The sequence below is a fragment of the Phodopus roborovskii genome, unplaced genomic scaffold (genome assembly GCF_943737965.1).
Source record: "Phodopus roborovskii unplaced genomic scaffold, PHOROB, whole genome shotgun sequence".
NCBI lineage: Eukaryota > Metazoa > Chordata > Mammalia > Rodentia > Cricetidae > Phodopus > Phodopus roborovskii.
This window is the reverse complement of record NW_026126480.1, coordinates 45170001-45187230: the sequence shown is the minus strand read 5'-3', so window position 1 is coordinate 45187230 and position 17230 is coordinate 45170001. Positions and strand designations below refer to the sequence as shown.

General features: G+C 46.2%; 1 protein-coding gene across 10 annotated transcripts in view; it reads left to right on the top strand.

Moving 5' to 3' along the window:
• The window catches only part of Ebf3 (EBF transcription factor 3), a 116639-nt gene that overhangs the window by 40939 nt on the left and 58470 nt on the right, over positions 1-17230 (top strand). The window contains exon 1 of one of the 10 annotated variants that reach the window (XM_051193235.1): positions 5673-5890. The exons of the other annotated variants lie outside the window; for them this stretch is intronic. Within the exon in view, the coding sequence (XP_051049192.1) occupies positions 5775-5890 (116 nt within the window). The 5' untranslated portion in view covers positions 5673-5774. Of the gene's footprint in view, positions 1-5672; positions 5891-17230 lie in introns of those variants that run through there. 10 annotated transcript variants of the gene reach the window in all.

Genomic DNA, 17230 nt, shown 5'->3' with positions numbered 1-17230 from the left:
TAGAACAAACTTCACGGAATGTCGCACCCGGACAAACGGGCTCCCCAACTGACTTCCTAGTTCCACTTGTCTCTTCTTGGTTACCATGTGCGTTCTCTCTCTCTCTCTCTCTCTCTCTCTCTCTCTCTCTCTCTCTCTCTCTCTCTCTCATTGCTGTATATGTTCCTTACTTGTGAATAACAGTGGCTTTGAGAATTGGGCTTTTCCTCATCTCTACATATGTTTTAGCGTTCCCTGCTCCACAGGTCCCAATCCCTGGACCCTTAAGTCCTAGGCCCTCTTGTCCTAGCCCCTTTGGTAGACTTCTTCACATAACAGACATCCCATTACTGTTGGGCAGCTGGGAAAATATCCCTCTTATCCCTCTTCTTCTTCTCCTCCTCCTCCTTCTCTGCTTCTTCCTTCTCCTCCTCCTCCTCTTTCTCCTTCTCCTCCGTCTCCTTCTCCTCCCTTCCTTTGTCTTGGTGCTGCTGGTGAGGCTGCTCTGTCCTGGGATAGACACTTGATCTCTGCAGGTGACTGAAGAACAGCAAAGCCATGGTTCAGCAGGCTCATTCCAGAAGCTTTTGTCAGGAGCTCCACCTAATAGCCTGGAAATGCTAGACCCACTTCACTGGTAATAGATGAGTCCTCAATTCAGCCCCGAACTATTTTCTTTGCCCCTCACATTTCCAGAGTCAGGTGCTGGCCTTTCCAGATCGGAAAAGATGGCTGGGTGACTCTGGGCTTTTCCTTGATCACTGATCCTACCTCTCCCCGTGTGTCATCTCTTTGGTGGGGCAGGCTCTAGGGAGCCTGATGCCTTATGGTCAGAGATCAGGGTTGGTCATGCTTGCAGGGGCCTCCTTGGAAAATGTGTGCTTAGATGGACAGTATTGGCCGAGTCCTCACCGCAGGGCTTCGAAGAAGGGATGCCTCATTTGAAGCCTTTGGAGGAGAAAAGGTTGACTTCCTTTTGGGGTGATCCCATCTTTGTGCCCAGGAGACAGTGTTGACCCTATCAGGTGTGGCTGGAGACCATGATTTCGTCACTCTTACTCCATTCCTGACTTCTGATCCTTGAGTTCTGGCTTTCACTGTGCAGTGCCATAATGTTGTCTAGCCTTTGAGAAAGCACATTGGAGGCAAGTTGCCATCAGGGAGACTGGCCTGTGTCTACTTTTTCCTCTGTCCAGTCTAGTCATTAGGATGCTGTCCTGGGGGTCATCTTCCTGGAAGATACCACGTCCTCAAGCAGCACTGCTCGGCCAAGGGAGCATCAGATGTCACTGTACAGAATAGCTAAGATTCTGTCTGCCTCAGTCTCTTTCACAGGCAGGGCAAGCAGTGATCCTGCCTGCCTTCAGGAGTCTTTACCTCATCATAGATTTTCATGTGCGGATCTTTGGACTCTGAGCTCTCCAAGGAATGCTGAGATAGGCTGTGAGTTTGTGAATGGCAATGCCTCCTTCTCCTCTCTTTATACCAGATGGGAAGTCACTATCAATGACCCACAATTTTCTGGTGGCATTTCCATGGTGCCCTTTCCATATAGACCAGAAGTAAGCTTAAGGCATGGCATTCAGTGGAAGAGTGTGTAGGTGTGTGACTGTGTGGCTGTGTGTCTGTGTGTCTGTAGGGCTGTGTGTCTGTGTGTCTGTAGGGCTGTGTGTCTGTGTGTCTGTGGGGCTTGTCTGGAAGCTCCAAAGGTTCGCATTTCAGAGAGTCTAGGATTGGAGGAACAGATGGCTCAGAGCTTTGTTGTCCACCTTGGATAGGCCCAGGGCTGTGTCCTGAAAGCTGACCATGCTCATGCTCTTACACAGGTGAGGAGACTGAGTCTTCAAGCAGCAGCTACTTAGAGACCCAGATTTATCCATTTTGTGCTGTCCCTACTCAGAGCACCCCACCCACAGACCACCAAACCCCCACTTTCCACAGGTGGCAACCTGCATTCCCAGCATGCCTTGGGGTTCTCTCTGGCTTTTATGATGCTGCTTGTCTTTATGAAGGATCCATCTCAGGAAACTGCAGCTCCTTAGGTGCAGGAGGTCCCTGTTATCAGGGCAGGGTTAGCCGTGGCAGCCCTGCTGGCTGTTCCCTGGGAAATGCTAGACTATCCATCTCATCCATCACATTGCTTAAGAACAGATATGGCTGCAGTCATAAGCTGCATATTTATTCATGCAAGAGAGGAAGAGGAGGCGATTAAGGGTACATGCTCACTCTGGTCCCTCCATGCTGCTGTCCCGCAAAGTCCCATGTAGAGACATCTAGAGCCAGTGCTAGGCCCTGCATCAAGCATGCAACTGTGTGTGAGCTGCCAGTGTGTGCAAGTGTTAAAAGGCACACAAGGAGTCACCGGAGATGGTAATGACAATGTTTTGTTATCTTTGCATTGCTTTCTTTGCATGCTTGTTAAAACGTGGAGTCACAGTGTCTGAGACGGACCCTAACAAGGGCCTTCTAATCAGGCCCAGAATGTTTCTGTCAGGCAAAAGAAAAATGCTTAGCTCAAACAAAGCTGTTTTCTCCCCCCCAAAAGAAACACATTTGTTTAAAGATTGGCCTGTCAATTTGCAGACCCACATTTCGGCTCTTTTCGTTCCGACACCAAGCCTGTGTCTCTGCCCAAGAAGTGGGAATCGTACCAGCTGCTATTTGTTGTTGGATGGGAGTAAACTTCATCAGGACGACTTAGATGTGTGTTTCAAATGTCACTCAGTACTGCTCTCTTGTAATGAAACGCTGCGTACAGATTTCTTCCTGAGGCTCAGGGGGATTAGACCCGGTAAAAGAAGAATTCAGTCTTCCTCGCCGTGGCGCATCAGAGTGAGAAGTTTAAAATCCACAATTTATTCAAATATTGATATTTCTACTTGTCAGAAGAGAGGGGCCTTGAAATTTCCACTGAGCACTGTTGTCAGAAGAATTGCAAGAAATGTGTCAGATAATTCATAAACGGAGTTCACTACTGTGAAATCAGCTGGGAACAGGGAAAAATATATTCTTGTCGATGTAGAATAGGGGCAATATAACAGAAAACAGCACTAGCTTTTCCATCATGTCAAGCAAATGCTCAATTTGGGCCAGGTATTTTTTTTTTTTTTTAAACAGCCCGCTGCTCCTAGAGAAGCCTAGAATACATGAGAAATGTTTTGAGTTCTGCTCCTTAGACAAGAGATCTGTTTGTTGTTTTTTCCCCTCTGAGACCCTGGTTTCCCATCCTGCAGGAGCCAATCAGAAGGCAGCTGTTGGAGCCTGGGTGGAGGAGGGAGCTCTGCATATGGTTTGCATTAAGGTACTGAAAAGCTGTGAAGAGCCTGGTAGTGGTGAAGGACCAGTGTAAATTCCAGGCTGTTGATAGCAGGGAGACTGAGTTTCAGAGATTTCCTCAGGGATGGGAGCAGGCACATCCTCCCATCAAGGCCCGGGTTTCCCTCCATGCTGGAGCCTAGGAATAGAGAGCAAAGTACTGGGTATGTAAAACCCGGAGGAGTCGAGATGCTTGGTGTCTGCCCCTCATCGGCTTACCATGTGGTGGGCTTTTTGAGCAGCAGACCAGATCTCCCCCACACCTGGTGAGAGCCCTCATTATTTATTCATCCATTCATGTGGAAGACACATATCCCCTGTGTGTGCTGAGCTTATTGCTTTGCTGGGCCAGGGGCTACTCTTAGAAGAACAGTGATCTGCTTCTTTGGTGGGGCTGTCTTATATTCTAGGCTTCTCTAGGAGCAGCAGGCTAAAAAAACAAACAAACAAACAAACAAACAAACAAACAAACAAAAAAACCCACTGGTCCCAAATTGAGCATTTGCTTGACATGATGGAAAAGCTAGTTTTGAAATCCAGCTCTTTTTGTTTGCTGGCAAAGTTCCCCTTACACCTTGCCTGCCATCTCTGTGAGCTGGGTGCAGGACTTTTAGGCTTGGGTTCCATTGTCCTATGTTTGATGTAGGAGCTAGGTATGGCCTCTGTTTCCTTCCACTCCATCATGGGATCCTAGATCCTATTTGTTCTCTTTGCTATGAAGGACTTGGGCAGATATGGTCTGTCAATGAAACTTGCCAACCATCCCTCCTGACCCTTGCAGTGAGCTCAGCCCCTAGACTCTCCATTTCTTTCGTGGAGATTGGAGCAGCTATAGATGCCAGCACTTTTTTCTCATGACCTTGCTGACTTAATCCCTAAATTTGGGTGGGGGTCCTAGGTAACAGGGGTATTGAATGGATATTAGTGGAAGAAGAAATTGACTGGAGACAATTTTGGGAGGGCAGTGGAGGCAGGACTGGAGTGAGAGGACCCAGTTAAATACCTGCTGGGTAAGTCAAGTACAGGATCAGGAAGATGCTGGGCAGTAGGTAGGGTTTGTAGCTTCCTTCCTGCTGGTTTCCCGAGGCTGTCTTCCGGTTAGAACCTTGGGAATGTCCCTCTGACTTCATCTAGTGCTCTGAAGTTATGGTCTCTAGGTTGTCCCCACCCTTCTTTACCCTGTAGTTGGAGACCTCTTAGGTCCATGGTGCTGCAATAATTGGTGCTAGCAAAGGAAGTTTCTGCTGTATAGGCTTGACTCTGCTTTCTCGTGCCCTGAAGAGTGACCTAGAATGCAGTTGTGGGATCTTGAGGAGTGGGCAGTGGATGATATGATAGTGGCTGTCTTGGGGCCCGGAGTCTGCAGTTGAGTTCTGTGTGGGTGAATTCATTCGGTTAGCAGCCTTGGCTGCAGCCTGGCTGGGCTGTGGACCCCAGGAGTGGATGTGCTGAGCTGCAGCAGTTAAGTATACACTGGGAAACCTTCCCTTTGGATCATGTGGCAACATAGGGCGGAGCTAGCAGACAGGACTGCTGCCAAGCAAAAACCCTGGGGGCCTGGGAAGGATATTTTTTTTTGCTGGTGTGTGTGTTTGTGGGGGTGGGGTGGGGTTGGAATGTTAGTTTCAATGAAACACACTGAAGTCCTATGTCTTGGATAAGTTTATAATTTTGATTTCTAATTTAGTTGTGTCTGGCTTGGGGAAGGCAGAGGCAAAGTTCTGTCAGGGGCAACTGAGGGTTCACAGGAAGCAGAGATAAAGTGAGCAATCTCAAAGGTTGGTGAGGAAAACAGGGTCTGACTTTGATGCTTGAAGAAATTTTTCATTGATATTTGGTATGTATCTGCTCAATTGCTGTTGGGAGGAGGCTTTTGGTTTTTTGTTTTGTTGTTGTTTGAGACTGGGGTGTTCTATATAACAGACTGGTGGTGCTGGAAATCACTCTGTAGACCAGGCTGGCCTCAAACTCACAGAGATCCCCCTTCCTCTGCCTCTTCCAGAGTGGGATTAAAGGCGTGTGCCACCACTGACTGACTAGGAAAAGGGTTTTTATAGCTCCTTCTGATCTGAACTTTAGGGTCATCAGTGCCGCTATTTTTTGAGTTATTTGTGATCCGATATGTTTGAATGCATTTGTATATGTGCATGCACATATATGTGATTACATTTCATTTTACTTGTGTACTCTGTAAGTGTGTGATGAGTGTGGGGTAGGCAGAAGCAACCCTTTTCATTTAAGGAAAGGGAGGCTGCAGCATTCTTCTGCTAGGCTAGCTCTGCACTGGTTTAAGGAGATGAACACCATAAGGTCTGCTTGTGTGTGCATAAGGAAACCGTGTCAAGCAGTTGAAGGCTCAGATTGCCTGGGCAGAGGGAACCCAGGTCTCATTTGGGCAGAGTGCTGGGGTGTCTGCCCGCGTGGCCCCTGGCCCTATGGCCCACGTGGCCCAGCCCCGGGCGGCTCATTAGCACATACCGATGCCGGCCTCCACGCCTGCCTGCCGCGCTGGCTCCTCCGTGCTTGTTCACTGTCTGCTGGTGCTGGCGGATCTGTCATCGGCGCTGAGCAGAGCCGGAGCCCTGACAGTGAGGAGGTAAATGCTCCCTGCCTGAATCCCCCATTAACTTTGTGAGGCGTATTGATTTCTTGTAAAAATAATGATATTGACAGGCCTTCCAGGAGTAATTGTTTCCAGAGAGCAGAGGTCAGTGCTGTGAGGAAAGGGCTGGGAGCTGGGCTCTGAGGCTGTGAGCCCAGGGGTGGGTGCTTTGGGTCTTGTAGGACCTGCAGTCCCTGATACCCTATAGTGTGGCTTGGAGGGTCACCAGCTGGTGCAGGGGCTAGCAGAGTTGGAGAGGGTATCAATAAGTGCCCAGTGTGCCCAGCTCTGTTTGGCCATCAGCCAGCCTGGGCTATACTCAGTGTCATGCTTTCCAGGCTAGACCTCAGAGTTTGCATGGTTATTCTTGGGCTGGGTTTTAGGGTTGGCTACTGCTTCAGCAGCAGGCCTTCCTAGGCCAGATAAATGAGAATCATGTACCCCACTCAGTGGGTGCTGCCCCTAGGCACCCTGTCCTCTCAGGGCTGTGCCGTTTTACCAGAATCCAGAGGTGGGAGCAGAGTGGGAGTTTCCAGAAGAGGCAAAGAGGGTTGCTGAGAAGTGCTCACAGGCTTTCAGTGATCCCTGGTGTGTACACCCTGAGGAGGACAAGGATGACCTGCCAGTGTGAATCTCCTGCAGTTAGGTGGGAGGCTGGGATCTCTCTGCTGCTGGGTGTGGGGCTTGCTTTCTAACAGAGAGACTGGTGCATAGGGCCCAGCCCTGATGTCTGGCCTTAACAACTAGGACATCTGTGGGAAGGTACACAGGTTCCAGGCACTAGTGTTTCCCAGTCCTGGGAAGGTCAGGGGCTGAAAAATTTCCCTCTAGGAGAAGCAACACCGGCCCATTCATTTCCTAGTTCCACGAGCCCACAAAGGAACAGAGAAACTTTTAATTTAGAAAGAAAATCTTAACCATCTGTCTGTAAGATCAGAGTGGGTGGGTAGCAGCTGTGTTTTTAAATCTGCCTCTATTTTATGTATTAAACATATATCTCTAGTTTGTCTTGAAGGAGAATTACTTAAAGAAACCCTTACATTGCCTGGAATCTGCAAGGAGTTGCCTTGTGGGTCACATGTATTGGTTGTAAACCACTGTGCTTCCAGCCTACAAGAATGGTGATCTCATGTGTCTTGGAGCTTATTCAAGACTTAAGAGTATTCCAGGTGGGCATGAGCAGAACTTGGGCTGGCATATGGGTCCGAAGCTGTCCATTCCTACATTATCTATCCTGTGTCTCTTTGCAAATGAAAGAGCTGATCCAGGCAACCGAGGAGCTGCAGTGAAGGGTTGGCTAGTGGTAGTGGTAGCTTTGCCTGAGTTTTCTTGGTAGAGTTTGTTTGTGTCACTCAAGGAAATCGCCCATTCAGGCACATCCCCTCTCCTGGTTGAGACTCCTTCTAGCACTGTTTAGAACAAGATTTGTGTGGGTCCTAATCTGATAACCATTGCCCAGGACGGCCCATGTCACTCTGCTGGGAGATGGTGTCTAGGCTTGTAGCTACATCTAATGGGTATTTAGGTGCAAACTAGCTGTGAAGTGTTAAATATTTACATGTGGAATGCCAATAGTAATTGTCCACTTTATCTGAGCTAGCCTAGGGAAATGTCTTATTTGTTTCCATGTTACTTCAATAAACAGAAAGCTAGAAAATCCGCCCGCTATTTCTTGGGGGCTTAGAATTAATAAAGCCAGGCGGTGTAAAATATGTGCTTTGGGTTTCTGAATGATCACTTCTGCACCAGGTCATATAATATGGCTTTAACTCCATGTGGCCTGTCTATTAAGCAAGACAGGATGAGCCTCACAAATAATAAAAAATATTTATGTTTTTCTTAGTGATACTAACAAGGTAACATATCAGAGAAGAAATGACAGGAAAAGAATAAGGTAACTGTGTCTTATGAATTCACGGCTCAGTGGGGTCCCGGCTAGCTCCCATAAACGCCCTAGGATTCTCTGTTCAGCACTGCTGTTACTCCACAAATTGTATTTTTTGCTTTTTGTTTGTGAAATCTGAAGTGTCATAAATGCCTCCGTCTCATCTATATTTGATAGTTAATATTAGTCTCAACCAGAAAAGTGCACTTTACATGTGACAACGTACGATTACCTGAGAGTGTTATTGCAAAGGAAAAAATCAATACCAATTTATAATTCACGATCGCAGTCTATCAGTTTTTATGGCTCTCTATCCAGTCTCATTAATTTTTTATTATGATTGACTGAAACTGAAAGATTTTTAACATGTTTCGCTGTTATTTATTCAACCTTAATAATTAAATAAACCTTAATTGGCTGTATTTCGAGGTGTCTTGGTGCTGTGGCTGGGAAGGGTTGGGGTGACCATCTATTATTGATGCAGGAGGTACCTCACATTGTCTTCTAAAGCTACTCAGGGTGGGGATTCATGCTGTGCCATCACCAGAGCAGGAGAAATGGATTTTGTCATCACCTAATCAAATTCTGGTTAAGAGGAGGCCATTTGTTTTCATTCTTAATATAAATTACCAATAGCACCTTGAGGGACGTAATCAAACACCCCTGAGTACCTGGAGTTGGTGTAGAGTACCTGTGCAAAACTTGATCAGCAGCTAATATCTTGATTAATGAGGCCAAAGGGTCTGTTGCGTGGAGCATCACCAATGGGGACGCCCTCGCCAAGGGTCTCCCGATTTGTGGTTAACGGGTCCCTTTGAAAGGTGATTGACAGATGGAAAATTGCACTTTCAAATTTCATCCGTATTCATTTCAGTTGTTCTTCTACATGTCAACGGCTTCCCCTTCCGTGGCAGGCCAAGGCTGTATACATTAGCTGTTTCCACACTGAAAAAAGAAAGGAGACAATCTCGTATTTGAGCATGCTGAAGGAAAATCAATCATGTCATAAGTGAGAGGTATGGATAAGTTTGAACTGTAGCAACTCCCATCATTTCATTTCTGGCCGCGCTGGTGGGTTTTTGAGAGCATAGGGCTGTGAATGGCACCCCCGCCACAGCAGAGAAGTGGAGGCGTAATAGAGCTGGGCTAGAAGGGAAATTCCGTTTCCCTGGTATTTGTCAAGTTTCTCATGGTATGGCATGAGAGTAACATCAAACCCTAAGATTATATACACTAGACATGTTGACAGAATTGAAAAAGCTCCAGTAACTGTGGCAAGGATATACCAGCCTCCCCCTCCTCAATCAAACTGTCTGTTTGGAGTCTGATGTTGGTTCACATTTTGCCTTTGCTCAACTCCCACTCAAGTCTCAGCAACAATGTACTGTGTGTCCTGTCCAGCCATGAGCCTGTAGCTGAGCCCGGGGAAGACTAGGGACCCATGCCAGGCTCCAGGACAGATTCAACAGCTCCTGGGAGAGGATCCACCTGGCTAGCTCACACCAAGTCTCCAGCTACCCTAAAGGAGTAAGAAGAGAGCCTTGTGGGGGCGGAAACACCAACTTAGAGGGATCTGGGGCAGTTTAAAGGGATCTGTACATGGTACTGAGCAGGGACATCATTCTGTATTGGAAATGCTGTGAAACTGTAGGAGACGAACATGTTGCAATTTCACAATCTTGTTCTTAATATTATTGAAAGAGAGCTCTTCTTGGCAGTAATAAATTTAACACAAAAATCAAATACAAAACAAATTTATTCTTCCAGAGCCGATGCCCCAGTCATTTCTTTCTTGTCTTGCATTAAGCTTTAAAATCAACTGTCACTCCCTATCGATTGCGTCTGAATTGTTATCTATATTTCTCAAAAGCGCTCTTGACAGTTAATACAGTGTAAATTATAATCTGGGGAAATGCTGCTTGTGTTTGCCAGCAAATTGCTTAGATTCTGAGTAAGGCTGCTTTATTCACCATTCTTTCCTTGTGGCCATCTATTCTAGTAAAGATCATTCAGGCCAAATTATTCTAAATTTACACTCGGCTAGTATGTAAATCATATTGTGGAAATCACTTTTGGAATCACTGTGGAATGTGAAGCAGTGTTGGAGTGTCTGAGCATCGCATTAATGAAACAAATATCGCCTCAGGGGCCCAACCCACTAAGGCGGCCTGAGGAGGGAGGTGACTGCATTGGATGTGGCTGGAATCAACCCTAGGATGTCTAGGGCCTGCCCTCCTCCCCGCCTCCCTGGAGAAGCTTATGCCTGGGGTCTCACTGAGCAGTATGGTCTTCCCTGTGGGTCAGCAGGAGGGGTGGGTCCAGAATTCTGTGAGGTGGCATGTGAGGGCTGAGTCGATGCTCATCCATGTTGTCTGTTTGGTAGGGTGAGATCAGGTCAAGGGCTGCCCTGTGGAGCAACCTGGTCACTCTCTAGCCTGGCATTGGCCAATGGACAGAGAATATCAATGTAAGCCATAGATACAGCTGCACTAAGAAAATAATATAAACAAATGGAATTCATTTTAATAATATTTTAATTGAGCTTCATGTGGTCCAAACACACACACACACACACACACACACACACACACACACACACACACACATTTTTTTAAAAAATGGACAGGTAACATTTATTAAAACATGTCATACAAAAGGACATGGTCTCTTCTATAAGAAGAAAATATTCAACAGTAACATTCAGTTAAAGCCACGCTGTACACCGAAGACAGAAATTCTAGAAAGAACAAACATGGCCCAAATATATTAATATGAAACTGTCATTAAAAACATCTATTGAGATCTTCTCAGCTTTCTTCTGTTTACTGAGTTTTGCAGTTTGCTGTGTCTTGAACCCTCCCAGCTTTCATGTCTCCAGTGCTACCTGTGGCTTGGGGCTGCCATGTTGGGTAATGCTCTTGAGGGGCCCTCTGGATGCCCTTGAAGCTAAAGCAGAACTACACTTCCCATAAGGTCTCTAGCCCCAAGGCTAAGGACAAGCAAAGAGAAGTCCTAAGTGATGGGCATAAGGCCTGGAGTCTGTAGTTCCCTCAACTCAAAGAACATGTTTTTGTGTGGACTGAATTCGCCCAGAAAGGCATGATTTCCCCATTTTTGTTTCTCTCATATTTATGGTGGTTGGATCCTTATTTTATGGATGAATTTGGCTTTGTTTCAGAAATATCTCATTATTATAAACTTGTAGTCTGTTCCCTACTCAATGAAAATTTGCATTTGCAATATAGGGAGCTACTTAAGGAGCCGCTTCTATTTCTTCAGGAATAACTAATTTTACATTCATTTATTCATTCAAGAAACATTTATTGAAAATCTATTAGTTTGAGTTAAGGTGGTCAGGGTAGAGCTGCAGCTGTGGAGGATGGGTGGATGATGGAGGGCGGAGCAGGTCTGTGTCCACGCCACATATTAAATGAAGTGTAGCTGCAGACACTTGCATTTGTCCATCTGTCTTTCCACCCACCCATCTCTGGCTCTGTGACCCTTATTTCTCTTAGTGTGTCTGGAAGGATGTGAGAGAAAGATTGAATATAATACAGGCCGAAAGACTTGGTAAAGTGACTGTGGGGTGATTTGGGAATACAGCAGAGACCCTGTGGGTGGGAGGTCCCTGGCTTTGAAAATAAGGAGCTTGTGTACCCTTGAGTATGAGTGAGGGATGGACATTCTAGGTAGGAGGACATAAATTCAACAGCAGGTACTAGGGTATCCTTCCCCAGCTAAGGGAGGCTTCAGTTGAGGTATGGATCAGGGCAGCCTTTTGAGTTGTGTACAGGGTTTGGGTGTGGAAGAAGCAGAAAGCTTAGTGGCTGGTCAACTTGCTGATTCTTATATTTTTGGTTGTGAGCCTAGCCTTTAACAGCTGAGCCATCTCTCCAGCCCAACTTGCTGATTCTTAATCAATGTCCACTCCTAGCAGTAATATCTGTGTCTCTACACTGTGGTTACAGCAGTTAGGGTCTCACTAAACTGTGCTCTTAGGTCCTCTTGATACCCATGGGCTCTCTGGAGCAGTTTGTGCCTCTCAGAGTACTTTTGAGAATGAGGACTGGCTTGGTCAGAGATCACATTCTAGACTAACAGTCTAGCTCAGCTGGAAAATACCTTGAGGGTCTGAGTTGGAGCCCCAGAAACCAGATAAAAAAGCTGGATGTGGTGGTGTGGACATGTACTCAGGGCAGTCTGAGAAAGGCAGACCCGAAGCTTGATGGCCAGCCTGATGCACTTATTTGGTGAGCCTCTGGTAGGTGAAACTTCCTGTCTCAAGAGAAGATGAATGCAGCCTGAGAATGATACCTATACCTGAATACCCAAGGTTGTCCTCTGGTCTATGCATGCACGCATGCATACACACACACACATACACACACACATACACACACACACACACATGCGCACACACACGTGCACAGACACGCATACACACAGACATACACATATACATATACATACACATACACACATATACACATACACACACGCACACACATTCACACATACATATACAATACATGCATACACACATATACACACATACATACACATATACACATACATACATACACATACATACAGGAACACAGACATGTGTTCACTTGTGCACACACATACATACAAGTACCGTACATATGTATGTACCTCCATATACACGAACATGCATACACACAAATCTCATCATTCTTCAGGCTCAATATGTCATTCACCCCAACTTTGTAGATTCTCACCAATCTGAAGAACTACCAGCAACCCGCACGCCCATAGAGAGCTTCAGGATTTGGCCTTGTTTAGTGGGCTTTAACCTGGGCTTATGAAAGTGGGATGCCAGCTTTGCAACTATTTTTTTATTCTCAGAATGTAAGTTAGAAGACAATGGCTTATGGAATCCTAGACAGGAGAGTGTTTGGAATAAAATAACCACAGGCACAACAAACAAGTGCTCTGGGTATTTGCCCGTAGACCTTCCAAAAAGCTTTCGTGTACAAAATAATATTACTTTGGAAACTGACCATAAAGTGTCAGGTCACGTCACATGAGGTACTGCAAGGCCTCAGTCATCATTGGTCTTCATACTAGTGGCTATTCACCTTATGGAGTGGTGCTGAAGTTAGAGGCTAAGAACTTAGACTCCCAAAAGGGTAGTCCTGCCCAAGCCACAGGTCTTCATGTTCTGCTGTGGTGTGGCTTCTGTGGCTTATTGGTATTTTTCAGTCCACATATAAATGACTTTGATGGTGAATCCATGGAGAATTTTCAGTGACCCTTAGACTATCCAGAGACCAAGAGGCTGGGTAGACTGGTAGGCCTACCCAGGGTGCTGGGCAGGGAGCATGGGTGCTTTTCTACTTCCCCATCCTGGCTGGTCTGGTGCCCTGCCCCACACCTGCCATGTTCAGAAAACATGTGTCTTGTTCTGTTGCAGCAGCGTTAATGGGGCCTTTGGTTGTGGGGTCTTCCTATTATGGTTAGTCACAGTCTCATAAAGAACTCACAAGGACATCACAACAAGCTAACAGTTATTGTTTAATATACCTAATGTCACCATTACCAGGGCATGGTTATTGGGAAGTACAAGACACGAGCCTGCCTGTTGGATTGTCCACTCCTGGGCTTTTTACAGGGGTTCCATGGAGAATGTCTGTGTTGGTTGTTCTAGCTTCATTGTAAATGGTTCCTTGCAGATGTCTCTCCAGGTAGAGTGCTACAGTATAGCCATCTGAGGAAAGGCCCTGGTTCCAGCCAAAACACACTAGAGTTAGAGGTGATTAATAGGGGAAATTAACCTGTTCCCTGAGTTTGCTTGGCTGGGAGCTCTGGATTGGTCACTTACCGATGAGGCTGCTGGTTAAATGTTCTCCACATTGGAGGATGTGGACTGAATTGGTCAAAAATCACATCCTGAGCTGGGAAATAGCTTAGTCATGGCCTGAAGCTAGCTACATTGCCTGTGGATGATGTAGCTGTGTAAATATGTGAATCAAGGAGATAGATCTTAGATGAGGTGTTGGGAGCTCTGATGTCTCATCAGATAACTGGCAGTAGGGGAAGGTAATAGATGTGCTATTGTTGGAAACAGAGCAACACCAGGTTAAGTAAACCTACCTTCAATTTCCTGGAAGCTTCCCTGGTTGAAGAACTTAACAGGATGCTCAGCCAGCATAGAGCTGAATGTTTGATTCTGAATAGCGGGGCTGCCTCAGGGAGCATTGCCTCTGCTGATGGGGTCTGGGATGGGGGCAGCAGGGCAGTTTAGGAGCTTTCCTTAGCTGAGAGCTGCAGATTCTGCTGGGTTCTGATTTTCCATCTGGTCACACGGACTGGGAAGCTGCTGTTGGGTGTGAGCTCTGCTGTCAGCGAGGGGTCCCCAACTGTGCACTGCAGCCCTAGCCACGAGGACCACCCCAACTCATTAAACCAGAGCAAACTGTATGGAGGGTGCCGCTGTGCGATTTTAATATTTGGTGCATGTGACAGGATCATTTTAGTGATTTGCAGGATTTATCTCCTCTTAAAAGTACTGCCTAAGGCTACTCTAATTGGTAGGAAAGCAAATTCCCTCTTCTCCTCCTGTCAGTCTTTGTTTTATTTACTGAGAACTGCCGAAACCTATTTACACAATAATGAGGATAAATCACCGGGAAGCTTTCAACACAAAGAGAAATGTGGTGGAGTTGAAAGCTGTACAATTAAAACAAAATTCCAGATATTCCTGAAGTGGTGTGTGCAGTTAGGGAGAGCAAAAGAAAATTAAGACAAATGGTAGGATCGCACCCAGGACCAGCCCAGGACGCTAATCAGGATCAAAATTCTGGAGATATTTTACGATGGGCAATTTCACTTGAAATGGCAATGAAGTAAATGCCTGTGAGTTACCATCAATATTTGTAATAAAAATAAACAATCATGCATTCCTCCAGCCTGCAAATAAACAGGGTAAATTTAGGCGTCATAATTATGACATCGCAGAGTAGCGGTAAGTCACATGAAGATGTCAGCCCTGTGTCTGCAGCTTCTGGCTTGCTACCAGCCAAGAGGACCAGAGTCACTTGGATGAGACACTCCAGATGTACTTGAGCATCTGACCTGGAAGGACCCACTTATTTAGATGTCAAGAGCATTCTACAATCGAGAATAGTTCTCACTGGAGGGTGAACCACAAAGAGACTCACAGCCAAAAGAATTACGCATAGAACCTGCCCTTGAACTCATCTTAATGGCTGTTGGGTGGATGCCTGATTTCATTGGCTCTCAAGCCCCTCGTGAATGTTGAGATGCTGCCTTCTCTTGACTGCTCCCATGCCTTTCAACTTGCCTTTTGTGCATGTTCAATGATACATGCTTTTAGAGGTTCCAGATCCTCCAGGTTTGCACTGGGACCCTGGCAGCTCTGTCATCCTGAATTGCCGTGTTACATCGTGTCCTCAGTTTACTCAGAGGTGGTGTGGAGTTCAGATACCTTGTCTAGGAGTGGTGATGATGATGGAGATAGCTATGATAGTGGTGGTGACAATGATGATCGTGATAGTGATGATGATGGTGGTGATGTGTGGGTGTGAATTAAGGAAACTTGCAAGTCTACTGTCAGGAGTAATTCTCAGCATGGAAACACAGGGCAGCTCTCATGGTACAACCCAGGAACCCTCTGAGACCAAGCCTGACCACAGCAGTCAGTACAGGTGGTGGTTTGGGAAACAGAGGGTTGAGTATCACATCTAGGCGTGTTAAAAACTCTTTGGTATCAGGCAGGGGACCCAGAGGGCAGGAGGTGTTGGGGGGTGTCACAGACTGGCTCTAGTCTCTTCTTGCTCTGACCTTGGCCAGGTCTCCACTGTCTCTGAGAACTGGACCAGATGTCCCCAAGGTCTTCCCTGGTGCTGAGACATTTCTGGGTTTCTGTTTTCTCCATCCTTTCCTCTCCTGCCCCACCCTTGAGATCCAGCCCCGCCTGCATTTCTTGCTGCATCCTGACAGTTCCAGTGATGGCTGCTCAGTAACCCTGGAAAAGAATAATTCACATAAGCAGATTTTTTAGCACATTTACCAGGTCTTTTAACTTCATCTGACACTGTTTGGATGGAAGATGTGAGAAGTATATTTTTTATATCCCGAGGGAGTTACTTTATGATGAGTCCTCCAAGGTGAATATTGGCATTTATTTAGCCTGAGCAGAAAATAAAAAAGAACACACAGAAGCGTGAACGTAGAAACACCAGAGTCAGCAAATAGTATTTTATTTTGTTGCTTTGAATTGCTATCCCTGAAACACAGCTAAATCTAAGTTAATTTAAAGTTTCTCTTGAGGAATTCATATCAAATTAAAGTGTTCTTCTGCTGTGATGACAAGAGCCGGGCACACATCTGAATTCCCTCCAAATTATGGTCTATTTTTACGGTCTCACAAGGTTTGCCTTTGTGGACCTTATTCCACTGTCTTTGAGAGAAAATTAATTTAACTAATGACAGCTCAGACTAAAACATCAATCAAAAGAAGAGAGGAATAACGTGACAATCACTAAAGATCATGAGAGCAGAAGCGGCTCCCTCCTGAAACTCACTTTCTTGACTCTCTTAACATCGTTCTGTGTGTACTGTGGACATCCGTGCCCTTCTCTTCCTCCTTGGAACTAGACCATTTCCCATCGCCCTGTCTGGCTACCCTAAGGAGCCCCCAGGAAATCTACATCCTCCCCTCCTGTGTTCCCCTCATGGACCACAGCCGCTCTTGCATTGCATGTTGGGAATGCTTTATTTATTTATGTTTTAACCAAATGGTTGGTAGCTCTTTTAGCCCATTTGAAATTACCCAAGCTGTTCCAGGGCGATGGCCTCTGCCTCCACATCCTTGTGTGTAATCAATCTCTAGGAGAGGACTGGAGGGGAACAGCTTCCTTGTGTTCTTACCCATCCAACGCACATCATGGGGCTCAGTGGCGCTCTGCTGGCATCAAGAAATGCCAGCGGATTGTGTAGAAAATTTAAGATGTTTCCATTGGCAGTTACCCACGCTGCTTTTGATTTCGTCGAGCACCCTGTTATTGATGTCGCCTCCGATTTATGAATGATGAAGTGGAGGACACTGCTATCAGAAGCTCACAATGTAGCTCTTAATAAAAGATTAAACAAGGAAGAGAAGGCAGCACAGGTTTCTGACGCTCTGCTGATAAGCAGCTCCAATTCAAGGCAGTGAGGAGGCAGGAGCGAGACAGTGACAGATGCTGAATGGGGGACGAGGAACACATGTTGCTCTTCGCACTGTGACCGTGTAGCCATGTGGAAAATCTGTCTGAAGAACTTTCTGCACATCAGACACCGAATATGTTTTCTCCTTACTCCAGGCTGCACATTATCCAGGGTTAGGAAATTAACAGGCATGCAGGAAGGGATGCCGGCCGTCAGGCCAGGCAGCCTTGCTACCGGAGAGGCACTCCTGGTTC